General features: G+C 34.0%; 4 protein-coding genes and 1 non-coding gene across 7 annotated transcripts; 3 read left to right on the top strand and 2 right to left on the bottom strand.

Annotated features, from left to right (window-relative positions):
* Positions 1-310: 310 nt before the first annotated feature.
* Positions 311-2,598, top strand: LOC100799602 (F-box protein At3g12350). Its single transcript, XM_003545293.5, has 2 exons — positions 311-1,362; positions 1,980-2,598. Exons 1-2 carry the CDS (start codon positions 565-567, stop codon positions 2,487-2,489), a joined length of 1,308 nt encoding a protein of 435 aa, XP_003545341.1. The 5' UTR covers positions 311-564; the 3' UTR covers positions 2,490-2,598.
* Positions 2,599-3,531: 933 nt separating this feature from the next.
* Positions 3,532-5,603, bottom strand: LOC100527547 (uncharacterized). 3 transcript variants are annotated; one of them, XM_006595473.4, is made up of 6 exons: positions 5,484-5,603; positions 5,147-5,340; positions 4,525-4,621; positions 4,399-4,439; positions 4,225-4,314; positions 3,532-4,056 (listed from the first exon to the last, which is right to left on the bottom strand). In XM_006595473.4, the coding sequence occupies exons 2-6, from the start codon at positions 5,279-5,281 to the stop codon at positions 3,829-3,831; spliced, it is 591 nt and encodes a 196-aa protein (XP_006595536.1). In that variant the 5' UTR covers positions 5,282-5,340; positions 5,484-5,603; the 3' UTR covers positions 3,532-3,828.
* A 1,715-nt stretch (positions 5,604-7,318) lies between these two features.
* TRNAP-UGG (transfer RNA proline (anticodon UGG)) lies at positions 7,319-7,390 on the top strand. The gene has a single exon. It is a non-coding gene; the product is annotated as a tRNA-Pro (tRNA).
* Positions 7,391-12,427: 5,037 nt separating this feature from the next.
* On the top strand, positions 12,428-14,402 carry LOC102668716 (uncharacterized). The gene is made up of 2 exons (XM_041009326.1): positions 12,428-13,667; positions 13,827-14,402. The coding sequence occupies exons 1-2, from the start codon at positions 13,215-13,217 to the stop codon at positions 13,962-13,964; spliced, it is 591 nt and encodes a 196-aa protein (XP_040865260.1). The 5' UTR covers positions 12,428-13,214; the 3' UTR covers positions 13,965-14,402.
* Positions 14,403-16,597: 2,195 nt separating this feature from the next.
* Positions 16,598-20,069, bottom strand: LOC100796960 (A-kinase anchor protein 17B). The gene is made up of 4 exons (XM_003544440.5): positions 19,414-20,069; positions 18,330-18,489; positions 17,213-17,410; positions 16,598-17,067 (listed from the first exon to the last, which is right to left on the bottom strand). Exons 1-4 carry the CDS (start codon positions 20,022-20,024, stop codon positions 17,062-17,064), a joined length of 975 nt encoding a protein of 324 aa, XP_003544488.1. The 5' UTR covers positions 20,025-20,069; the 3' UTR covers positions 16,598-17,061.
* Positions 20,070-27,938: the final 7,869 nt, after the last annotated feature.

Below are 27,938 nucleotides of genomic sequence, written 5' to 3'. Positions count from 1 at the left end.
TAAACAAGAAAGATATGTATAAAATAAAAAATAATAAATTGATTTTTCCATAAATTCACATGATAAATTAACAGTATAATCTATTTCTTAAGTAAGAAATAACATCAATACCATTCGTGAGAAGAACTAAAAATAATTTTTTATAAAATATATGATCTAAATTAGATAATAAGAAAATACAAATAATGTTTTTTTTTGGTAATAGTTTGGTGAAAATTTGGAAGTTCAAAAATAAATCAATTGATATAATGATATTTTTTTAACCAATAAAATGAATTGATAAAATAAATTGTGATATTCGATTAAGCCATGAGCCGTGGGGAGAGAAAGGTCGACCATACGAATCAACCACGAAATTTCAGTTAAAAAAGGGAGCTTAGTGGAGACGTGAGGATTGTTGCCGTTTAGACTGATACGCACGACATGGTTTCCCTAACAACAGAGTAATGTAATGCTGGTAAGGGGGAATGATTCCATAGCGTGGAAGAATCTACCAAACTCCAACCATCTATATCTCTTCTTCTTTCACTCAATTACAAGATTTGTTCCCCAAAAGACGCAAGAATGGCGAATAACGAGAACGAGACATGTTCCTTCACCGATTTCCCAGAGGACATTCAGGTGTCCATCCTCTCGTTCCTGGGCCCATCGGAGATCGCAACCCTAGCCTGCACCTCGAAGAAACTGGGCTCTCTCTGCTCCACCGTCTCCAAGCTCTGGTTCTCTATGTGCGAGCGCAGGTGGGGCTCCAACACCCGCATCACCCAATGGGCCCAAAAGCCCGCCATCTCCTTCAAGCAACTCTACCACACCCTCCACCGCTGGGAGAATCTCCTCGGCTTCTGGCGCCGAAGCGGAACCGGAATCCCTTCCTTGCTCTTCTTCGAGTGGGGCCCATCCTTCATCTCCGCTTCTAGGGTTTCCCCTTCCGACTCCGATTCGAACACCTATGGTGTCACCAAAACGCCGTTCCTCTGGATGAGCCTCTCTGAGGAGGGACACGTGGTCACGTTTCTCGATCCCGACGGGAGGAGATCCGATTTCAAACCCGAGAATCGGAGCGAATTGGTGGCTGTGGATGTGAGTTTCATGGGGAAGACGCATTTTGTTGTGGAGGAGAAGCGGGTTAGGGGGGGTGATGACGATGTCGTGGTGGCGGAGAGCGGATCGCCGCCGGAGAGACTGATGGCGGAGATTTACCAGCATTTCGCGAACCCGCGGAGCCCCGGGAGTGATCGGTCCAGGAGGCAGAGGCGGCGCGAGAAGGAGAGGCTCTACGGGAGGAAGTGGGAGCCTCAGCATTTTGTCAAGATTGTCAACTGCTCGCCGACTCCGGCCCGCCCATTGCAGGGCCTGTGGAAGGTGTTTTATTGCTCAAAATTGTTGTATTTTGTGCTCAATTCAATTGTGTTCTCAGTGGTGATTTGATTATTGATGTCATTAACTAGTTTGGCTTTGTCATGGTTTTTTGAGTCATGATAATCAAACTGCTAAATGTTGAATTGAGCAACAGAAATAGTCATGATCAAAATGTTGATAGATCTCAATTTTGGTGGTTTTTGGGCTCTCCACAACTGGAATTATAGCTGCATTAGCCACGTTTGTCTGCAATGTGAAGGATAGCAACAAAACCACTGCTGCAATTTAGAACATTGACTATGGTTGTTGAAAATTGGGAAGTTGCTAGATGTTGAGAAAGATGGGAAAATTTGATCTTTGTCGTCTCTTAATTAGACAATGTGGAAAGATAAGTGGATTTGGATTGGAAGATCTTGTGCATCTATATATTATTGATTTCATTTCAATGTAGATCAGCAACCATCTGTCTGTGTTGGTTGCATTTTGAGTGAACCTTGGATATACTCCTAAATTTGCCTTTATCTTTTTAAATCTATTATGATTTTGGAGATGAGTGATGGTGGAGTTTTTTCTTGTGGTTGTATGATGGTTCATTGGATGTTTTACTGTCATTGTTGCAGGGAATTTGCGGTGACATGAGTTTGGCATTTTACCTTGTGGCATATGATGACATTGGGGGTATTGCCTGCCGGTGGATTGGGGATCCTCCTGACCATTTTTCAGGACAGGCCCCGGTTTTCTGGACGTCTAATGCTACGTTTCTGGAATCTCCCTTTTCTCCAGAGGAAGAATCTTTGTATGACAGTCGTGTTCATCTTCAACCGCTTCAACTGGGCAATGAAGTTCTTGAGCAGTTCCCTTTGTCGGACTGTGAATTGGTAAATCAAATTCAGCAGTTCCAGTTGTCAGGCAATGTGGTAAACCGAATTCATCACATAAGTTCAAGTTATGATTTAGTTGTTCCAGGCCTTGCTGGAACAATGAATCGAAGGAGTGCAGAAGGAAGGATTTGGCAGTACCGAAATGGTACTTTTGGATTTGGATTCCTTTCGGACAATTTTGTCATAGACATGAAACATATTGTCCACAATGGTTGTATTGTGGATACTGTAAATTCTTCTGCTAATTGATTCCCTTCTGCATTTTTTATTCATAGATAAATCATATAGCCAGATGTCACCTAAACTCTGTGGCATAGTGTATTATTAGTTTTGAAATAATAACAATTTGTTTAGATGGTATGCTGTCTTGCTTCCCCTCCCTCCTCTTGATGTTCGATGGCTGTTTCTTCTTTTAGCTGTGTTGTAGAGCAATAGCTATTTAATTGCAAGAGCATGCCATTCCGACTAGCCTATGACATCCTTTAATTTGGAGATAGGACTCAACAATATTGTTACAAATCTACTAGTGAACTAAAGTCTTATTAGTGGCCTTGTTTGGATTTTCAATGACAAGTAAAATGAAATGGAATAAAATTGTCATTCATTGTCTTGATATTTATGGAGGAAAGTTTTCATTTCATTTTGTGGAAGTGAGCTGGTTGTAAGGAGAATAATAAAGAACAAGTTTGCTCCAGCTCATATCCTCCAATTAAGGGAGAAGAAAAATAGAAGTCTTGAATGAAATGAGATGGTATGAATTTAACCATGTTTCATTTCATTCCATCATATTTTAATTCATCCAAATGTTGGCAACTAATGCCTTTTGATTCTATTCTTCTCCATTTCATCTTTTTTCATCAGTTTAAACATAACCTTGGATTTTAGCGTTACCTTTATTTGCTCAAATGTTTCACTTCTATAGTATCATCAGGACTCTTGTTTCTACTGCCAATATCCCACAAGTTTTAGAATAAAATATCTAAAATGTATTTGAATAGATGCGGGCTGAAATTTGGATATAAACAGAATTCTCAAACATGCTATAAGCAAATATTTGGGTTTGTTTTCTTTTTTTACTGTCCCTTACCTTTTATCCAAACTACTGAAAGTCATTTGGTTTTCCATTGTTTGTGGTTTTAGTTATCTTAAAAGAGTGGCCTTTCACAATAGTGCTTACTCGCTCTTTCTTCAACAAGTCAGAAAATAAAATCTCATTGTGCAACTGTCAAACTTGGATTCAGAGGTAGGACAACAATAGTTGGACTGGAATGGAAATTGGGCAGATGGGAAGTAGGAAACCAAAATTGGGTGTAACGATTGTATATAATATCAATTGGAAGTCCATGAGAGTGTTAAGAAGTGCAGTAACATGTACTTCTAAATCACACATTTTGAATCAAACGCTCACAACAACCAAAAACATATGGTGAAGATCCGCACACTTTGTCTAACAAAAAATAGAATACCATATTTGTCACGGGTAAAGAGCTTCCCGGACTGCAAAGTAATGGTAAAAGCAAGAGAGAGTAGAAATATATGGTGCACAAATATGAAACTTGAGAAAGCAAAATTCTGAGACTCGACTCCTTCATGTCTCTGCGGAAACTTCTTCACCATTGATTTTCCCATTAGTCGCACTCTTCTCATTGTCACCTTCAAGTTGGGTTAAATTGCCCTTCTCCTTGATCAATTGGACATGGTGGTGTTTGCAGTAGAGTTTTCCCTCGTGTGCTATGTAATTGGAAGGACTGATAACACACCCTCCATGGCAGCATTTAAAACAACTCTTATGGTAAGGAGTTCCATTCACAGTAACCTACATCACAAAATATTGATTCCATAAGCAGAACAAGTAATTTTGTACTCATTCCTCAACATCAGGGTTTTAGATTAGACAAGGATGATGAATTGTGTGCCAATGAATAGAGATGCTTTGGCGGCATTAGCTTGTGTTAGTAGACAAACATTATGGTTGTATTCTTACCTTCTCAGTGGGATACACCGTTTTCTGACAACCAGCACATTTTTCCCTTGTTCCACCAAACATACTTGAGACTTTGGCTGCTGCAGGTTTCTAATTAAAACAGCTCAAAAAATTAGATAAATCCTGAAAAATTGAATGTTCTGTTGTGCATTGCAAGAACCTGAAATTTATTACCTCTTCCAAATTTTTCTCTGGCTTGGCAATTTTTGGTGTCCCTAGTTAGGCAAAAGGAAGTCAGGTTGAATAACTAAGAAAAGCATAGTGAGACATTTAATAATTAGATTTTTGATCCTTTGTTACCTTCAAAGCTTTTGTCAAGGCTCCCAGTTCTTTTGAACAGTTGGTCAAAATGTGGCTTGCAGTAAAGAACTCCCTCAAAAGAGTTGTAGTTGCTCAGCTGCAGATAGATACATTAATTAGTCAGAAAACATCATTTAATGAAAATTGCAATGTGCTAACAAGCCTTTAATACACCAAAAGGGAAAAGAGGTTCCTAATTTCCTATATCATTTATCAGTATTATCATGAAATCATGGAAAGTTTTGAGACAGAGACATAATATGTTCTTAAGAAGAAAGTGCTTAAAATTATATATAAAGAAAAAGAACTCTGAATTACTACTTAAAGGAAATGCTTCTAAGATTGATGTTAGTCATTATTCTGTTTCCCTGTGTGTTTGGAAACACAGTGCAAACGTGATAAACCACATTCATCAGAAGCAACTTGAAGTAACTTCCATGTATTTTGATCCTTAGACATGGAGAGAAGGTGGCGATCTGCGACCCAATTCTTTCCAAACACGCTATCCAGCACATTCACATGCCTTCTAATAACCAAATTACAGACACCAGATCCAAAGCTAGAAGCCTGAACTAGATAGAGACTATATAATCAACAAGAATTGTAAAAGAGGGAGAGAGACCTTGAGGGTTCCTTTGCAGTGATGGCATCTGAAGCAAGCTTTGTGGAACACTCGGTTATCCGCGGTCAACTTATCAACCAGATAAACCGTTTTGTCGCAGGCCATACACTTCTGGGTTGTTCCTGCAAATGCCATTCTTTCTTTATCTTCTAACCTCACTAACACAAGCTATGATCTCTGCGTGTGTGTGTCACCTAGGGGAAGAACAGGACAATGAAGATTGAGGAGGAGACAAAGGAAAAAAAAGTGAAGAAGCAAGCAGAAAATTGCGGAGACTAAAGCAAACTTCCAAACAATTATAATGTCACTGACAATCATTTTGATCAAATGTTAGCACCTAACTACACACTTTTCCCTCGTATATTTTGATGTTCTAACACTGTCTTCAACTGTGAATATAAATGCGTAAAAACAAAGAAAAAAAAAACATTTTAGTTTAACATGTACGTGACATGTTTGTACAGTCAACTGTTTAGTGATAACTCTGATTTTTGTTTGTTACCAAAGCGTTTTGCATCATTTCTCTAATAGTTGTTAACATTATTAACAAATTTAGCCGACGCACTTTGGAACATGGATGTACAAAGCATGAGCCTACCAGCTAGAATTCATTGGCCTTTTGCTTCAAAGGCTAATTAACTAAGCACTTTCCATCTGTTACCAATAATTTTAAATTATCTGCATCATCTTTTTAATAATTCTCTTTGATATTTATTTTATAGAAATATTAAATAAAATTATTATTTTTTATATTAAATATACCTATCTTTTTCATTTAATACTTTTTTTTTTATAAAAAGACACTATTATATTCTACAAATTTATTGATTTTTAATATGTTATACTTTCAAATCATTTTAATATGTTATTCTATCAAATCACAAACTATTATATTCTACAAATTTATTAATTTTTACAATAAATATAATCACACATTATAACTTTGATCTGTTAACAATTGTAATTATCCTAACAATACATAAAAAATTAAATCTTTACTTATGAAATACAAAGATATTCATTAAATTGTACCTAGCTACAAAATTATGAACACCTAGTAAGTATCAAATTAAATCCTAATTAAGTGTATTCTCTAGTTTGTAGTTATTAAAAAGGTTTAATAGTGATGCATGATAATATAAACTATTTTTATACTTTTATGTAATCATAATTCGTTGTTAATATGATTATAATAAAAGTAAATAATCTTATTATATATAATAGGTTGTGATTAGATGATAATGTGTCTGCCCTCAACCTGAATTAACAAGTATACTGATTGCAACACTATCATAATGGTCGAGACATGAATAAGATAAAAAAAATTAAATAAAAATATAAAATAGTGTATAATTCATTTTCTCTTATTAAAATAAGTCTCCCAAAACCTGAAAATCTGAGAGGGTAATCACATAATGTGTTTTTCATTAGAAAGCTACTTTGTAATTGTGGGGACCCATGGCTTCAAAATCGCAACTGCCAGCACCTTATCATTCAACATCCAGCTGGCTTGCTTTCATTCTAGAACTAGAATCCCACTTCTTTTCAAATAGTAACACATAATTTCTTGAGTTACAAGGATGGATGACGTTTTCATTTATGTCTATGATGGACCAAACTAAGCACCCTTTGCTACTCACAACCCTCGGGTGATTGTATAGACATCAAGATATAGAGCTACAAAAAAGTAGCTAGTGCTTTTCTTTTTTCTTAATATCATCACATCTAATACAATTATGGATCTAGGTAGGTGTAAATCTCTTTAAATATTTGGGTAGGGTGGAAATATTATATAAAGTTGAGTGAGGAGTAAATATCACACATTATAATTTAACGAAAAAAATTGTATTTAAATTTTATCATGCTTAAATTTTTTTTGAATTAACAACAATAACACATTACATATAAAATTAATCTCTAATCTAATAACTTGAAAGATACACATAATGATTCAAATAAAAAAAATGTCACACACTGTAATTTGGCACAAACATTCAATGATGGGTTGTAGACTGTACGTGCTATGGTTATTGCGATCTAGCTTCCCACTCCAATTATGATGACAGCTTGAATTAGTCTATTACTGTCCCACTACGAAGGCTTTACACGATGGAATTTCTTAACATGGTTCGTTGATAAGTTATTTATAACTTAGAGTATTTACAAGAAACAGGGCATTTGGTCTAGTGGTATGATTCTCGCTTTGGGTGCGAGAGGTCCCGAGTTCGATTCTCGGAATGCCCCAATTTCTTAATTTTTAATTAACGAATTTGTTTGTCATTTGGTTTTAAAATATTATTTCGTCAAAAGCGCAATTAAATTTGCAATTATTACTTCGTCGAATAATGATAATATTATAATTACTGAAAATTGCGTTCTAGATGGATAGTAATATATATATATATATATATATATATATGTGTAGAAGTCACGTGGAATAGAATAGTGATTCTTCCGACTTTTTTAGACAACGAATCGGAAGATATTAAGGAATTAATTCAAATAGAAATAAGAGAATAAATATGTAATTAATCTTTCTTTGATTCTTTTTTATACTTAATGAAATGGGGTAAAACATAAATCTTATTATTCCTATCAATATCAATCGTACCTGAATATTATATTTCGCAATACATTTTAGGCCATTTTTAAGTTTTTTTTATTAATTAATTATTCGGTAAATAAATTTTTCTTACTAATTTTTAGTATTTTTTAAATATTATTTGAAGTAATCTTTTTTATAATGTTAATTTCTATTGTGCAATTTTTTATATTTTTTTATTTTTATTCTCAATATATTTATATAATTTTTTTATTATCCTTTTTAAATAAATTATGATTTTATAGTTTTTCTATCATTTTTATCCTCAATATAATTTTATTTTTTTCTATAATTTAATAAGTTAGCTTTCTATTACTTTTGTTTCCTCTGCTCTGCAATTTTTTTTTGGAAGGCTGTTCTGCAACTTACATTCAAATCAGTTTACATCAGTTTAAGAAAACCTGGAACAATGAAATTCATGATTATAATTGATTATTCGTAGAAAATTATAATGATTTTGGGAAGTACTAACTTACTATTTTCACTCTTTATAAGTTGTTTTAATATTATGGTTGTGTGGTTAATCAAACCATACTACTAGTTTGTTTGGATGAAAAATAAATGACAAAGAAAAGAAACTAGAGAAAATATAGTAACAAAAATGCATTATTTAAATGGATAAAAAAATGTGTAAATTTTTTTATATAAATATTGTCCATGTATGAAAGTTGTATATACGAACATAATGTTACGGATAAAAAAAATACGAACATAATGTTGATTAATAATAAACTATGTAAATTCCAAATTTCGGAATTTATGAAATGTACACACAAACATCCATATATATCTCCCCATGTTTAATAGTATCTTTCAAGTTTCAACATGTGGGGATAGAATATTTTAATTTTGAGACTAGATCGGGAGCAATCTATTCCTCATATTTAATTATAGCTGTATATACTATATATTGAGTGTATTCAATTCATTGACTATGATGTAAATAAATAATGCTTTGGAGATGCAAGCAAAGTCAGTAATGACACTTCCTCTTACGTGAGTATTGTGGTATATCCACAATTGCTTGCTGACAATACACTTGCTTAGAATTTTCAGCAAACAGAAAATCTAATAAAAATCGATGAATTGAATTTGGACAATACAAATAATAATTGATAAGTTTTTGAAGCAAAAAAATTATTTAATAATGTGAAGACTCCACGTATATCTACATCGAGATTGATCTTTATTCGTCAACAATTTTAACAAGTGAAAAAAAAATAAGGATAGAAAAGTGATTTTTGAGATCGTTTCAACGTGCAGCCTAAGTTTGTATTTATAGCACGCTAAGGATACCAAATTGCAGATCAAATCAAAATTATTATTGATAGTATTCTTTTTTAAGATATATTATTTCTTGTTGCCTTTTATTGCTAACCATTTAGCAATTAAAATTGAAATAATAATTGCCCAAGTCAAACTTCTATCTATCCGTCTTTTCAACCCAAATTCTAAATACAAAATCATACATTTTTGTTTCTCTTCTTTCATCAAATCTTTCATATTATTTATATTTTCAGTGCTAGCAAAAATATAATAATATTTCAACTTTTTGAAATCAATTAATGATTTGATCATATTAAATTCTCTAATTTAATTAATCATCAAATTTTAAAATAACTTCTTTAACAGATATTAGAACACTCGTTTGTGTGTGATCTCGTAGGTTCAATACTAAGTCGGTAATATATTAATCAAATTAATATCCTAATCAAGATAGGCGTTTAGCAACACTCCTTAACGTCTGGATAGCATGAAGTAGCATTTTACTTTCAAAAACTACCAGAAGATTAGTGTAATCATTTCTTTCATCTTTACAGCTCTGGGTTAACTCTAGAGTATGGTATTACTGTCAAACCATTTTGAGTTAACTCATAATGACTTAAGAAACTGATTTCTTTTTTCATTTAATTTTCCTGACCAGGATATAATTTTATTCATAGAGTTCAAACTCATTACCAAGAGTTGATGGATTCCTTCTTGATTAATCATTAATTCTACAAGTATTTAATCATATCCAATATCCATTCAACAAGTGCTCTAAAGCATTAGGTGTTCGGAATCAAAATACAACAAATAACCTATTAATTACTATGATAATCTCAGGTCAAAGAAAGCTATTATACCTCTTCTTGAGAATTTTATATTGACAGTTTATGGTAAATTTTAACCATTAAAAAATTTTAATTAAGTCAGTTCAATGATCACATCAACATGTGAGTCGTCTATATATGCAAATTAATAAATGAGATCTATTAATATTTATCCAATAAATACTATCACATATATATTAATCTATCCGGATTATTGATATCATATTTATAATAATCATATGATCAAGAAAGATTTAGATTAAAATTAGAAAAAACTTGTTTCTCATTATCATAATCTCTATTATAATAACAAGTCTTTATTTTTAATCAAAGACATTATCAAATGGACTATTTAATCAAATAGTAAAATATGACAATGAAAATAAAATAATATTTTATTATTAGAATTGATTACATGATGACTTGGATCGTGAGCATACAAATTTATTCCGAACATATATGACAACTAGCATAACAAATGAATACTCTAAAATAGGGAGTAAAAGAAATAAGAAGAAATACACTTAATATCCCCCTCAAGTTGGAATCATAATGTTGAGAAGGCCCAACTTGTGAATGTTTGTGTGAAAAGAACTTGAATGAAGAGCTTTAGTAAAGATGTCTGCTAGTTGTTTAGAAGAACAAATTGGTAACAAATATATCTGTCTATATTGTAATTTTTTCACACAACATGACAATCAATTTTGTAGGCAACACAATATCATAAACATATATCAAGATTGCAATAAGAGAATTGTTAACTTTCTTGATAAAGAGAGAATAATATGTTGTAGATTGAGAAAAACAAAGAGAGGAAAGAGCTTGAGATAGCTTGAAGTACCATTGGTAACTAGCCTGCTTTAAATTGTACAAAGACTTGTTGAGTTTGTAAACCTTATTTGAGGAAGATGTTGCAATGCCTGGAGGGAGAGACATGTATACTTCTTCATGCAAGTCTCCATGGAGAAAAGCATCGTTAACGTTGAGTTGTTCCAAGTGTCGATCATTGATAGTTGCTTGTGCCAAAATAGTTTTAATAGTAGTCCTTTTAGCATCTGGTTAAAAACTCTCAAAATAGTCCACCCTTTTTATTTGAGTATAACCTTTAGCTACTAATTTGGCTTTATAGCTTTCAACCTTACCATTGGCATGATATTTGATTTTATATACCCATTTACATCCAATGGGATGTTTTCCCGAAGAAAGGTCAACAATACTCCAAGTGTTATTCACTTCTAAAGCTCCTACTTAGCTTTCATGGCATCTTTCCAACAATCATAAGCACATGCTTCTTCATAGTTCTTTGGTTCACATAAGTAACTAACAGAAAGACAAAAATCTTTAAAGGAAGCAGACCAATTATTGTAGGTGTGACACCCTCTACCCCGACGTACATATAAATAAACAAAACATATAAAAATACTGATAAAAAAATTCACGTAGGTAAAAGATTCACATTCACTTCACTATTACCAAATTGAAGTTATTAAAAACATATCCGGCTCATAACAAGACCGTCAAAGTTTACAAATTTTTTTTTGTTAAATTAGTGAGGTAAAATAAATTAAAGTAACATCATGCGATTAAAATAAAAACTCATCCCTAATGTCACATCCTATCAGAGCATTGTGTTCCAACGTCCTATAGTACGAGGTTCTTTAAAGTCATTCACCTAGTCATCTGTTCCCACGAACACAAAGTTCGAGATCATCACAAGATCCAAACACAAATAACACATGGGGAGTGAGTTATCACATTTTAAAAAATAAAACAAATAAACAAAGACAAATCAAAATAAATTATAAAAATAATTATAACATAGTTAAACTTAATACAATACACGTCTTCACCACTTTATCATTTAAATGACTAAACTTAATTAAAAATTAGGTGAAGATAAGAATTGATTTAAATTGGGCTCAAGGTCCAATCCATATAAAAGAGTCACCTTAGGTCAAATGTTAGATTAACCTAGATCAACACCTACGAGTAAGATTTTCAATATGAGATCTTGATAGGAGAATATTGTTCTTTGTGTCTCGCACCAAGGAGTCCAATCCATTCCAAACTCTTTTAAATAACAATCAAGATCATTGTATAAGGTGTTTTTTTTTACGTATCATTACTCTTAGTAGAATATTTACATATTAGAGGATCAAAGTGCCTTCTGAAGGCACTCGCTCATTCATTTTTTAGAAAAATTTAGCTTTATTGGTCTAAAAGCTTAATTTGTCAAGAGATTGATCGCCTCAGAGTTCAATCTAGACATCAACTTAGTCCATTTCGGTCTGGTCATCAACTTAATCTATTTCGGACATATCATGACATTAGCTTAGTCCATTTCGAACAGATCATTACATCATTTTGGTCCACCTTAAATGCATTAACTTGGTTGATTTCATTCAAGAGTAAAATTTACAAAATGGTAATTAGTACTAACTTTGTTCTTATAATTTATAAAATAGTATATAATAATTATATTATAACTTATTTCTCATAAAAATGAACGAAGGTACTGTTATCTTAAATTTTAAAATAACATGGAAAAAAACAATTTTTTTAATGAAAAGATATAAAAAAAATGGAGGTAATATCACGATTTATTATTTGCGAACAAAGTTTCAGATTGTTGGTTTAATCAACAATGATTGATATTTGCATAAAAAAAAAACAAAAAACAATGTTTGATATTTCAGGCTACTTAAGATGAAACAGTCCATTAATTAACTTATCTAAATTAAACGTTACAAAACTAATTCCATAAAGCTAAAATTTCAAACACTATCGATTCACCGTTACATCAGAAATAATATACAGTATATAATTCTTGACATTGACTAAGAGCTCCGGCCCCCAATGTTTTTCATTGACAACTACATTTGATGACATTAATTCCAGGCTCCATATTCAAACCATGCTCTTCTAGAATACATTATCTATCGATATAAATTATTAATTTGCGGCATTTTGTAACTTGTTTCATGAACGCAAAGACTAATTCCACATCCTTCTCCCCAAGAAATTAACATGTTCTCTGAAGTCTAATTTATATAAATCCTTGAATCACTTCTTACGGCACTCTAGTCTATCTGCTCCAATTAAATTCATATTGTACAAATGGTCAACAAAGACCAAACTAAAAAAACAAGACACTGTTCATTTCTTCCCTCTAGTCAAAAATCGATAACATCCTTTCAGAAGCTTCTATAATTAAGATCATTGCTTTAAAAGTTTAAAACCTTTTGTTTTATTTATGAGTTGACTCTCGAGCCCTTCTTTGGTCTAGTCATCTCTATCTTTGTCTGTTTAAACCCATTATCATAAGCACCATACCTTCACAAAAACAAAAAAAAAAAACTGCTCCATAACGAATATGCTGAACCCTTTTGTTTGTGGCACTTTCCATAACGAATATGATGATGAACCATGTCTTGCAAGTCCTAATTCTAGCCCCAGAAAATATAAAAGAAAAGTTAGCAAGAACAACCCTTATTCCGCTCGTGGCCTAGACAAGTTTTCTGAGCTTTTGGCTGATCTTGATGAGAAGAGGCAGAAGATTTATTCACAGATGAACCCTCATGACATCTCTTTCGTTCGCTTTGTATACTCCAACACTAATGATGATATTGTTCCTGTTGTGGTCAAGGTGAAAAACAACAAGGATCAGAAACACAGCAAGAGCCAAGAACTCAAAGTGGTGAGAGCAAGAACAACAACAATGACGTTGACTCATACATCAGAGTACTCAATGGACAAGTCTGCAACAACTGATCAAGAAAACCCTGCTGAAGAAAGAAAGCAACACCAGATAGAAACTCATGCAAAGGTAGCTAAGAAGAAGAACAACTTTTCTTGGGATATGGGGAAGCCTTCTTTCTATGTTCCTGTGGTTATGATATTGATTTTGTTGCTCTTGATTGTGTTTGGAAGATCCGTTACAACTCTTTCCATTTGTATTTTCTGGTATGTGATCTCCACTTTGAAGGGTAGTTCATCATCAAACACATCGAAGTCCATGACGAAGAAGGATTATGTTAGAGGGTTGAGTGAAAAGAAGATTGTGATCAATGAAGGGACAAGGAAAAAAAATATGTTAGAGGGTGGAGTGAAAAAATGGTGGTGAGTGAAGGGAGCAAGAAGAAAGATTATGTTAGAGGATGGAGTGAAAAGAAGATGGCAAGTACTGATGGGTTACTTTCTCCCAGAAGTGGTGATTGAGGCTTTCCAAGGACAAGGTTCATGCATGCACAGAATTCCCATAAGAAAAGCTGGTGTGAAGAATGAAGAATATCTGTTAGTAATTCTTTTTTCTTCTTTCTTTGTTTCTTCTTAGTATTTTTCCATTTCTGAACTGGGAATAGAGTTTTTTTTTCTTCTTTTTTTGTGTTGGTGTCAATACATGTAGGTTTTCTTTTTGACGTGCTTGAGACGGGTTTCATTTCTTCTCTTCTCGTTACATGTTCTGAGTGTAAATTACGGTAGAAATTGTGAATTAGGCTTAATGACAATCCATATATGCCATCTTTGTTTGCTTCACATTGGGTGGTGAAATGTTCGTAAATTTCTTATTGATTGAAAACAAGTGGTGACAATTGGTCAAAAGTTAAACAACTAAAACTACAGAAGATCAAAGTTGTTATATACTTGTTGGATCGGCATTAACTGACCTTAAAAAAGAAATTAATATACAACACTAAATAATATTCTTTTCTCATTAGGTAAATTTGACCATGTGAATTACATATTGACTTGGTGTTAAAAACCTCTACTTTAGATATACTTCTGTATTAATTTTCTTATCATTTTGTGATATACTTAGAAACTTGTAATGTGGCATCTCCAATCTTTACCTCAGTGATTTTTCTGGTATTTCTTCCTAAAATTACAATGATATGCTTAGGGATCTTATTTTCAAGAGCTATATTTCAGTGAAATTTCATCCAACGAATAATTAGTTCCTATACCACATAGGTTTTAGAACCATTCCATTCGAAGATCCCGAGTAATTTCGTCAAACTTAATATTTTTCCATTAAGCATGGATCTCGTGATCCATTCATGAGAAAAATTACCTATGAAAACAACCCCATGTTTTAACTTTGACTTTTCCGGACAATTTCATTCGCATTTTACTTTTCTTTTTTGCTAAACTGATATTTGATGGGTTAATAAAAAATGTTAGGAATAAAAAACTTTTCTTCCAATCCGGGCGCTTAGCTTAGCATAGCAGGTGGAGTAGCCCCTAACCTGTCATCTAACATTAATGAAATTTTATCTATCATAAGTTTAATTGACTCACTAGTGTTCTTTTTTTTTTGTTCAAAGAAGTATCTAATCTTACTTGTAAGAAACTTTCGGATAAACCCAAGACAATCAATAGTTATATTAAATCAATTAAATATATCGTAACATTGTTTATTGTGATAATTATTAGTTAAGAATTCATCAATATTTTAGTAGTACACTTAATTTATGTTTACTTATTACCTCTACTTTTTTATTTGTGGTTCAAGATCATAACCAAGGTTCAGAAATGTGATTAATATTTTTTTTTTGTTAAACATATTTGTACTTTCTTAATGTCATTTATCTCTTATTCATTATTTTAATATTAACTACACTATTACTCTTCCCCAACGAAATATGTAAAGTAAAAAATAGTAACTAATGTTATCTTAAATTTTTAAAGAATTTAATGGTGATATATTAATGATGTAAAATTATTTTTCACTCACTCACAAATAATTGATGTTATAAATTTTAAAATAATTATTATAAAAATTAATAAAATTATCAAATTTAATAGATTATAATTGAACAATAATGTAAAATTAGTTTATAATGTCAATGCATAGTTTTTTTTCATTTTTAAAATGCATGCATTTTTTAAATAAGACAGTTGAAAGATATAGAAATAAAATTAAAACTTAAATACTTTTTTCGTTCTTGTAGTAGTATATTTTTTATTTTTGTCCTTGTAATTTTTTTTTGTTTTAATTCTTATAAGACGTGTTTGTTTTGTTGACGAAAATGAAAAATAAAATACTAAATTATAAGGGGGGGAATATTTAAGCCTAAAATTAATAAACTTATGCAAAAAAATTTCGCCGCTGGAGGCGTTGAGTCTACTTATTGTGCATAAAGATGTTAAGTTCCCATCCTTACCTGACATTATTGAATCAGAAAACATTCCAGCACTTGTTAGTCTTAATCCACTGCGCCCATGGACTTCCGCCTTAGTCTTAATCCTCGCTCTTGTCCTCATCTTAACCCTATTTTAATTTGGACTTGAAAAACTAATTCTTATTTTCTAATAAAAATAAACATTTTATAATAAACTTATGATTAAAACTAATTTAAAAACACATTTTAATTGTATTCGACAGTTTAAAATAAATTTGATCAAAATCATTTTTATTTTATTCATCATAAAAAATAACGAAGCATTATCCCAAAAAACCTCTTTCCTCTAATCTATTTTTCACGGGGCAGAGTAAGTATTCATTCACTATCAATCCACGTCGGTCTACTCTTATTTTATGTATTACTTCAGCGTAAGCTCAAATAGAGCAAGGGTCTTCCTCTCGAAAAATCAGCAGAACACCTTATAATTTATGACAGAAAATAACTCTCATTCTGTGCTTTAGAAGCATATTTCCACACCAACCATTCCGTTGTTCTTGCACCGTAAGGCGTAAGGCAAGTAACAGTCAATGACTAGAGAAAAAATAATTATGACTTAGCAGATATGCAACACTTTAACGAGTTCAACAAGATACAATATGAAAAGTATCATTCTTCTCACTGTATCATTTTACAGCACATCCAAATGATATTAACTCAATTCAGCCAAAATAAGATTTTGGTCCGACAATTTAGCAAATAAGATTTCCATTTGGGAAGAGCTAATCAAAGTAAGTACTGCCTGCTAATGTTAACTGATTGCACAACATGAAAGGAAAAGAAAGGATATTATTTGGGATGAGTGTGGATCCGTAAAAATAGCAGTGTTTTAATGACTCATCATAATTTGGGTCAACTCAAGTCAGTACAGTTAATCTCTGAATATAATCCCCATTATCCCAAGTCATAAGCTTGAGTTGACCCAAGTCAATGATCCCTAGAAATTGTATGCAGCCGATGTACCAAACTTGAGTCAGTCCATGATCAAAATGCTTTCAAATTTGTACCCATAATAATTTTAAAAAAAGCTTTCAGTCCTCATTCCTGCATTAAGTAAAGGGGTTTCTAGTCAGTATTGGCATACTTGACTCACAGACGACCAAACTAGTGATCCAAAGGACAAGATTTAAAAGGAAAAAGAAAAATGCTTGGAACAATAAGAGAGCCACTTGACATATGAAAATCTAACCTTGAATCTCCTGGGGCGCACAGTATCTGGACTGTGGCGAGAATTGTAGGCCTGACGTCTTGGAGCTTCGCTTCTGTAATGATCAGCTGCCCTTGTGGATACCATGTTATTCTTCTCTTGAATTTGATTCCTTGAGTTCCGAAAGAATCCATCTTTGTCCCAACTAACCTCATAATCGGCCTTTAGTTGTGACCCTTGCTGCTCGTTGACAAATCATAAATCATCACCAAGAAATCATTTATCAGACATAAACACATTCAACCTTTAATCTTGCAAAATATTCTTCATGTCAACTGGGACGCATCCGGAAACCTATTAAGCCTATTAAGGGAGGGAGAAGGGGGGAGCTAAATTTTTTTTCTTCCTCTATAATTTTTATTTTAAATGATAATAACCTTAAATGTTATCATAAAAACAAAATTAATTTTATTCTAGTTATTACCTTAACCATTACAGTAATAATAACAAACACAACTGACCTTAATTATTATTATAATAATAACACAGATAATTAATTTACACATTCACCATGATTACATTTTTTTTTTTTTTGGAAAATTTCAAGGGTTGGGGTCCTGGCCCCCCCCCCCCCCCCCCCGCCCCTTCTCCATCTGTCCCTGCATGTCAATTGCTACCCAATTTTTTATCAGTTATAATCATGAAGTCATTGAGAGTCACAACTTCTTACGGAAACAGCTTACAACTTATATGAAAAGATTTTAAACCTATTTCCTGTTTGATTATTGGATAACTTATTGGATAACTTATATATCGATGGATACATGATAAGCACTTATTTAATAAGTTTTCAACAATCTATTCCCCCTTTCAACAGCTATGATCATGAAATCAATACGAGTTGCAGCCACTTATGAAAACAACTTACAATTACAATTTGTATGAACATAGTTTAACTCTATTTCCTCTTTGATTATAGAAACAACTTATATATAAGCACTAATCAATTAAGTTCTTTACCCAAACACATCAATTAAGTTCATTACACAGATGCATCACAATTAAGGTTGTGAAGTTTTACTACAGCACTTCGGACATCATGGTCATGCATGATTTCACAATTAAGGAAAGAAAAATAACTCAGAAACTAAGCCAATACCTTTTGCAACGACCGACCACACAGAACTTTCATTGCATCATGGAAGTCTCTATATCTCTCAAACTGAACCACAATCTTGCAGTAAAGGCCCGAAACTAGGTCTCCGCTATCTTCATTTGCATCCTTACCAAAATCATCATCCTCAGCAACATTAAGATTCCTATTGAAGAACCAAAACAGTTAAAGTAAAATCAGATTAATGAAAGTAACACAGTAGCTATGTTTGGATAAAATGTGTTTAGTTCCCAAAATATTTAGTTGACCAAAACTGATTTTAGTCTTTATATTTTAAGGACGGTAGTTCTGATCTTTGTATTTCTGAAATGTGGTAGGTTTCATCCCTGGCAAGTCAAAATGAAGTATATGGTAAAGGATGAAATAACCTCATTTCAGAAACATGAAGACCAAAATCACCATTTTTAAAATCCTATACGGACTAAAATCAGTTTTGACGAAATAGACCTAAAATGCATTTTACCCCCAAGTTAAATACAATAATTCTCAGTCTCACATACGCTGCACAAGAATAAACAATCAATGTTGTCCTTAAAGCATTGCCCAGTCCCGTAAGTGCATGTATAGATTAAAGTTTGCAAACAAGTTTGAGTAAAACTTAATTTTGCAAAAGCAACCCAAGTCTTTCTTTTGCAAAACTGAGTTTCAAGACAAAATTTTCATCTGCAAACACACTTTTGGGGGTAACCAAACATGTTACTAAAATGAGTTTACTCTCCAAAAGTACATTCAACACCCATAATTGCTTTTTTCAACTTATAACCAAACATGCTCTAAGTAGTCCTTAAAGTAATAAAATGATATAATTAATCCCCCAAGTATCGAATATTCATTAGTCTAGTCTGTAAATTGATAATTTCATATACTTAACTAACATTTAAAGACCAATTTGGAGGACTACTTAGCATGATTTCTAATACTTGGATTGGAAGGTTACTTACATAGTTTTCTTTGTTTCTTTCTTCTTTTTTTCTTTTTTTTTTCACTTTAAGGTTAAAATACAAGGTTAATTCGGCAGCACAAAAACGATTCAAAATCATTTTTAAGTAAAATCACATAAGAAACAGACCTTATTTTGCCGAAAGTGGAGAAGATGGTGTGAGTAACTAGCATGGAGGGCTTAGACGAAACCCTAGGCTCAGCGAACCACCGCGACGGAACGCCTCTCAGAACAACGGTATCAGGTTCGCGCCGACTTCGAAACGCGGAATGCTCCTCCCAATCCTTCTTCATTCCTTGAAAATCATCCGAAACAGGAACCGTAGCGGCGAGTCTGAACTTAACGCCCTCGAGGTTGAGTTCGATCCCGTTAAGCTTCTCCGTTAATCGGAAGCGGTGATTCTCCGTTCGGAAGGAAGAGAGGTCCCATATGCGGAGCGTTCCGGCGGCGACGGGGTCGTCGCGCTTGCGTTTCTTGAGGTCCTTGAGGCGCGTGAGGTGGAGGTCGTCGTCCTCGGGGAGCGTGAGGGAGTGGGAGGAGTGGAGGAAGTCGATGAGTGCGCGCTTCATCTTCCATTCGTCGATTGGGTGGGAGAGTGTGAGGGGCGTGGAAGGGTACACCGTGAGGTTGAGCTTCACGCGCGGGACTAGGCGAAGACCGTTCTCGATCTCCAACGGCTTCAACGCTTCTTCTTCCCCTTCTTCATTATTCTTCTTCTGCTGCTGCTCCTCACTACTCATTTTCCTTGCTTTGCTAATCAGAATGAAACGCGGTCGTTTTCTGCTTTCTTTCCTGGCTAAGTAGTCTATGATATAAGCTTCTATTTTTATTTTTTTTTTGTTTAGTTGAAAAAAAAATGAAAAGAAAATCTCAAGAAAAATTTAATTTAAGAAACAAAAATTTTATTTTTCTTTTCTTTTCACTTTTCATCCAATTTAAATTTTGAAATTTTATTTTCCCTTTCATTTTTTTTCCTCCTTACCAATCATAGGGTTAAATGCACTTGGATGGTGTCTTTGGGATAAGTTTCAAAAAGTGACATATATCTCATATTTCTATGGTTTACTTTAACTCAAATATAAGAAGTATATGAAACACTTTTTTTAGTACAATCCTTCAAACACATCATTCAATAAAAATTTATTAAAAACTATGAAAAAGGGATTCAACCATTAAATATGACATAGGATCTACCAAATTTGTCATCTATTATGTATATATTCATTCTAGATTTATATATAAGCAAAAATTAACTATTTTCACATTGTTTAAGGAAGTTAGTTGAATTCATTTCATTTCACTGAATGATGTCATGAATCTCAAGTAAAAAATAAATTTACTCCTAAAATGTCTTTAATTAAAACCTGATATAATGAATAAAATAGAAGAATCGTCGAAAATAAAGTTGTAATTAAATTAAGAGTATTTTAAAAATGATATTATTAAATGAAAACAAAAATTAGTTAAATTTATTTATATTTAAGTCTAAGATATAAGGTGCAACCTATAATGGTCTGGCATGATAAGGCTATAGTGGTTTGGCATGATAATTTGTGTATGATATACAAATTTTTTTAACCCTTGAATTCATCAAGATGTATAATGTTATCTTGAACCTTTCCTTACCAGAACATTTCTTCCACAAATGTCCAATTTCCCAACATCTTTCACAATGTCTCCGACAATGACACCTCACCGACGTAGCTCCAGCGCTATCATAAATTTGTCTCCATCGCGATAAGAAAACAAAAATATTATACCAATCACAGGCTTTCCACTACAATCCCCTTTCAACCTCAAATTGAAATGCAAAATCCTCGACGACTCCTCCTTGTCCACAGCCTTCAAACCTTCAAACAAAAAAAAATGATAACAAAAACACAACTAACAGAATGAGTTGAACAAGTGTGAGGCGTGATGTTGAAAGACACAATGGAAATCGTGTCCTTGAAACCCTACCATCTATATGGCCATTGTCCAAGGTAACGAACACCACTAAACCTGAGCCCTTTGTACACGACCATCGTGCACTCACTCACTGAGTTTTGTTTGTGTTTCTTTTATCAAAGGACTACACAAAAGAGCTCATTGTCGCACACATTCGGCGACTCCTTGACATCGTGGCCTGCACCACCACCTCCTTCATCACCGTCGCAAAACCCCTCATCAGCAAGTCCAAAGACCTCACTGAACCTGGTTCAGAAAATTGATTCAAAACAAATTCGAAACCCAAACTCGTGGATCCAAAATTGGACCTAGCCAATGCCAAAAGCGACAAAGCTGATATGAATGTATGAATACATGATTTTAATGATGCCAAAGTAGAATCAAACAAGGTTGCTTTAAAGGAGAAACATTGCTTCAAGATTAATACAAGGTTGCTTCAACAAACAAAGTCTTGCTTCAAGATTAACTAAAGATCAAGTCTTGCCTCAAAACAAAGTGTTTTCAAGACATCCAAGGCTCTGGTAATCGATTACCAGGCAGTGTAATCGATTACCAAAAGACAATTTTGAAAAATAGCTATTAAAAAGGGTTTTGAATTTGAATTTTGAACTTGTAATCGATTACCAGATGTTTGTAATCGATTACCAGCAACAGAATTCTTGAAATTCAAATTCAAAAGTCATGACCCTTCAAAATATAATTGTGTAATCAATTACCAGAAACCTGTAATCGATTACCAGTGAAAAATTTCATAAAAAGCTTTTTGAAAAGACACAACTCTTCAAACCATTTTGAAAAGGAACAAAAGACCTATATATATGTGTGTCTGACTTCAAAAAGCAAGAGGGAGATATTCCAAGAGAACTTCATTGTCAAATGCTCTCTCAACAACTCTTGGGCAAACGCTTGCAAATCTATTGAGAGTTCATCCAGGAACTTCAAATTGTATTATCCACTCTAAAGGAGAGAAATCTTTTTGTTCTTCTCAGAAAGTCAATTGTAATCAAGAGACTGGTTGTCTTTTGAATTGTGAGTTTCCCGAACACAAGGGAAAATGATTCCTTGGGTGTTCAGAAGTTGTAAAAAGAATTTTTATAAAGATAGTGGAAAATCTCAAGTGGATTGTTTGAGGATTGGACGTAGGCACGAGAAGTGGCCGAACCAATATAAATCGAGTTTGCATTTCTCTCTTCCCTTATCTCATTTATGCTATTGCAATCAATTTTGTCTTGCATGTTTAAAGAACATTATTAAATTGATTGATGCTTCTTATTTTGTATTATGAGCCTATCATTTAGAAGGGGGTTAAAAGTTTGTTAGTGGGAAATTTTGAAACTTAATTCACCCTCCTCTTAAGTTATTGAGGTCACTTGTCCAACAGCTGATACTGACATATCTCTGTGTCCACCTCCCAAGCCCAGATGTCAAGGCAATGACTCAGCATACAAAAGGAAATGACTTAGCACACAAAGATCAATTCAAACCCTCTGAATCATAGGCATCTAATTAATTGAGTCATAAAAGTCATTTCATGTCATTTATTTTAGATTTCAATCAATGATTTGTTTGTTGATTTATAGGAACTAATTTAGCTAATTAGTTTTAAATACAAATGTAAATAAAAGCTATGAAAACCTCTATATATTGGCACTGTAATTTTTGAATAATCAATCAAGTTGAATCCATTCTCTATATGGCATCAGTATAGGCATACTCCCATGAGTTAAGATCCATGGTCGGCTCAACCAATTCTTCCGTAGCAACTACTAACAATAACACTCAAAATGGGACAACAACAACCTAATCCAACCCAGTAGTATTTTTCAACTTGGGAACACAGATAACAATCAAGCATTCAACTACCAACTATCATGTGTGGCATCGTGAAGCGAGTTCCCTTTAATCCGACATGAAGTTGTTCGATTATGTGGATAGATCCACTCCCTCCCAATAACCAGAGATCACCCAGGATGGTGCAACCATTCATAATCCAGCATATGAAACATGGTTTTGCCAAGATCAGCTCATAGTGAGCTTGCTCCTATATGCTATGAATGAAAGAGACATCATAGCTCTTACAGCCTACGAGACCTCTCGCCAACTGTAGTCGACTTTTGAAGCCAAATACGTGAATCCATCGTGTTCTTATGTTATGTCTTTTAAAAATAAACTCCAACATAACCGTAAAGGATCTCAATCTGTCACAGAATATATGTTCTTTGTCAAAAGAATAGATGATGAACTATATGTTATTGACCATGTAATATCAAATGATGATGTAACTCTTTATGTGCTTAATGGTTTAAGTGCAAAATACAGGGACATTTTGCATCAATACACACAAGAGACCGTCCCTTCTCCTTTGAAGAACTACACAGTCATTTGGTTGCCCGCGAGGAATTTTTGAAACGTGATGACTATCCCTCTGAAGTATTAGTTCTCACTACCAACTTTCATCAAAAGAATAAGCAGTTTTGGTCCCATCACTCAAACCAGTGGGATCATGGTGGGTTCTCTACTCATAGTCCACATGGAAATGAGTTCTTTTCACAAAATCAAAGCTTTAATTATCGACAAGGTGGCCAACAACGCAAGCGTTTTCCTGGTCCATAAAGCAGAAATAATAAACCCTCTGCCAAATGCCAATTTTGTGACCTCGAAGTACATATAGTCAAATATTGCCCACAACTATCTCACCATCCTGTTTCCAACTTTGCAGTTTCCATTGCTATTCCCTCCATTAATTGGGTGCTTGACACAGGTGCAAGCCACCATGTGACAAGTGATCTTCGTAACCTCAGCCTTCACTCTCATTATGATGGCCTAGATGAAGTAACAATAGGTGATGGTACAGGTTTTCCCATTACTCATGTTGCTTCTGCCAAACTTTCCACCTTCACCTATTCCTTTACTTTGCATGAAGTTTTGTGTGTTCCTAAAGCACGTCATAATTTCATATCCATTTCAAAATTATGTCAAAGCAATAATGTTTATGTTGAATTTCACCCTTTTTCTTTTTGTGTGAAGGATCATACAATGGGCGTGACATTGATGCATGACCAAAGTAGCGGTGACATATACACCCTTCAACCCACAACAAAACACTTATCACCCACTCAAGCAACAACACTATCCACCATTCGACCCCCTCCACTCCTCTGGCATGCTCGTCTTGGTCACCCTTCCCTGGAAATTCTACAACAAGTTTTCAAGGGTAATGACTCTGTCAATATGCCTAAATCTCATCTTAACTATTCTTCTCGTCAATTAAATAAGAGTCATAAATTACCATTTAGTGAATCCTTTGTAACATCAAACTCAACATTAGAACTTATGTATTCTGATGTTTGGGGACCTTTACCAATTCTCTTAATAAATGGCTTCCATTATTATCTCATTTTTGTTGATCATTTAACCCGATATGTATGGTTGTTTACATTAAAATTCAAAAGTGACGTGTTTGATGTTTTTCCTAAATTTTGTGCTCAAGTAGAATCTTTCTTCAATAAAAAAAATTTGTTCTCTTTACACCAATGAGGGAACTGAATACATAAAACTCAAATCAGTCAAAACCATGGCATTTCACACTATATTTCTCCACCCTACACCCTTGAACATGTTGGACTTACAGAAAGAAAGCACTGACACATTGTCGAAACTAGTCTTACACTACTTAATCATGCCTCCATGCCTCCAAAATATTGGTGTTATGCTTTCCTGACAGTCGTGCACCTCATAAATCGCATGCCCACCCCAAACCTTCAAAATAACACACCTTTCTCCAAACTCTTTTACAAGCCCATATCCTACACACATCTAAAGGTATTTGGGTGTCTATGTTATCCTTGGCTTCATCCATATTCAAATCATAAACGTGATCATCACAACATTCCTTGAGTCTTTCTTAGCTACTCTTCACAACATCATGCCTACAAATATCTTGACCAAGTCAACAATAAAATTTACATTTTTAGGCATGTGGTGTTCTTTGAAAACTAATTTCCATTCTCTTCCCCTTCAAAAGGCACAACAATACCTTCACTCCCTGACCTCACTTCACAATTTGCTTCTCCAATTTCTCCACCCTCTTTGACACGCCAACAAACAAATCCCATTCAAACACTTGAATCTCATTCCTTAATTCAACATTACTTATCCCTCATCTATGAGAACCCACACACATCACCCTCTCACTCAACAACTCCACTACAACCAACCCAACTAACCACCACGCCAACCCTAATTGATACTACACCAATGGATGTCATTGCCTCACCATCATCAAATCACTCACCACTACTTGATCGTGCATCAACACTAGCTCTTTTTAGTCCAGCTACTCGATCCATGCACAATATCCATAAGCCCAACAAAAGTTTTCTTTTAACTACCAAGCATCCCCTTCCATCCACCATTGAACCAACATGTGTCTCCGAGGCAATGAAATCACCAAAATGGCATGAGGCTATGAGTAATGAATTTAATGCATTACTTGCACAAGGTACTTGAGATCTAGTTCCAAGAGACCAGTCATAAAATGTTATTGGATGCAAATGGGTCTTCCGTATCAAAAGAAATCTAGATGGATCAATTTCGAGGTATAAAGTGAGACTAGTGGCCAAGGGATTCCATCAAAGACCAGGTCTTAATTATACACAAACCTTTAGTGTTGTTATTAAACCTGCTACAGTTCACTTGGTACTCTCTATTGCTCTCTATCATCAATGGGTCATTAGACAGCTGGATGTGATAATGCTTTTTCTACATGGTCACTTGAAAAAAGTGGTGTTCATGGCTCAACCACCTGGGTTCATCAATCCTGAATTTGCCAATCATGTTTGTCGTTTAAAAAAATAAATTTATGAGCTCAAGCAACCCCAGGCATGGTTCAATGCTTTACACTCCTTTCCATGTTTATATGGTTTTCATGCCTCAAAATCAAACTCCTCTCTTTTCATCCTCAATCAAGGTAACATTTTAATGTATGCACTTGTATATATGGATGACATTTTAATTATAGGCTCATATACTTCAGCCATCCAACATTGCATTTCTTCTTTGGCCCAATAATTTTCCATCAAAGATTTGGGTGTCTTCATTATTTCTTAGGCATAGAGGCTATTCCTACCAAGACAAGTCTTTTACTCAGTCAACACAAATATATCTGTGACCTTCTTGAAAAGGCAAAAATGTTAGAAGCAAAAGAGGTTCAAACTCCACTTTCCACTAGCACGTCTCTTACATTAAACGATGGCACTACAATTGTAGACCAGGCTCAGTACAAAAGCATTATTGGTGCTTTCCAATATTTATCCATGACTAGACCAGACATTGCCTACTCAGCCAATCGGCTAGCACAATTCATGCACAAACCCATCACTATACATATGACAGCTCTAAAACTCCTCCTGCCATATCTCAAAGCTACAATATTTCATGGACTTCATCTCCACAGAGGGTCATCACCGTCTCTTTATGCCTTTAGTGATGTCAATTGGGCATGTAACAAGGAAGATTATACTTCAACTTCCGCTCATCTTGTTTTCTATGGAAGGAGCCTCATCTCTTGGAAATCTTCCAAACAACGTGCAATAGCTTGTTCATCCACAAAAGCTGAATATCGATCCCTAGCAACAACCTTAGCTGAACTCACATGGATTTGATATTTACTTTCTGAACTTTGCATCCAAGTTCAACATGTCCCGACCATCTACTGTGACAATCTCAGTGCCACCTATCTTTCAATTAATCCGGTAATGCACAGTAGGATGAAGCATATAGCAATTGATGTGCACTTTGTCCGTGACCTCGTTCAACTGGGCATTCTTCGAGTTCAACATGTCTCCACCACGGACCAACTTGTCGATTGCCTCACAAAACCCTTATCGGCAGCGCCATCACCTTCTCAAGACCAAGATTGGTATCCTTGATGGCACACTTCTCTTGCGGTAGCGTGTCAAGGAAATGACTCAACATACAAAAGGAAATAACTCAGCACACAAAGATCAATTCAAATCCTCTGAATCATAGGCATCCGATTGCATCTAATTGATAGAGTCATAAGAGTCCTTTCATGTCATTTATTTTAGATTTCAGCCAATGATTTGTTTGCTGGTTTATAGGAACTTATTTAGCTAACTAGTTTTAAATACGAATGTAAATAACATCTATGAAAACCTCTATATATTGGCACTGTAATTTCTGAATAATCAATCAAGTTGAATCCATTCTCTATATCAAACAAAGTCGTGACGAAGATGGATCTGCAATAGCAGTGGAGCTACGTCGTTGGAGGTGCATTATCGAAGCATGTGGAAGATGTGGTGGGGAAAGAAATGTTTTGATGATAAAAGGCTGATGATAACATTATACATGCACTTGATGAATTTAAGAACTAAAAAATTTGTATATCATACACAAATTACCATACTAAAATAATAAAGTTGTGTAATTTCTTATGACATCATTAAAAAATAAAAATAAAATAAGGCTCATAAAGATATATATCACTTTTGTTCTTAAAGTGATGGAGAGTAATACCACTTATCTTTATCTGAGAAGTAATTTAAAAATTATCACCATTTGATCATTTTTTTAAAAAAAAAATCCTTATTTTGATCAAAAGCCTCCGATAGGTGCATCTTTGGATTGTAGGCTTGTATTGTAGCCTTATAGCTTTAATGCTTTATCTATATTTTATGTAAAAA

This window comes from Glycine max, chromosome 14 (assembly GCF_000004515.6).
Source record: "Glycine max cultivar Williams 82 chromosome 14, Glycine_max_v4.0, whole genome shotgun sequence".
Taxonomy (NCBI): Eukaryota; Viridiplantae; Streptophyta; class Magnoliopsida; order Fabales; family Fabaceae; genus Glycine; species Glycine max.
The sequence above is the reverse complement of the archived record's forward strand: the minus strand, read 5'-3'. Positions and strand labels throughout refer to the sequence as shown.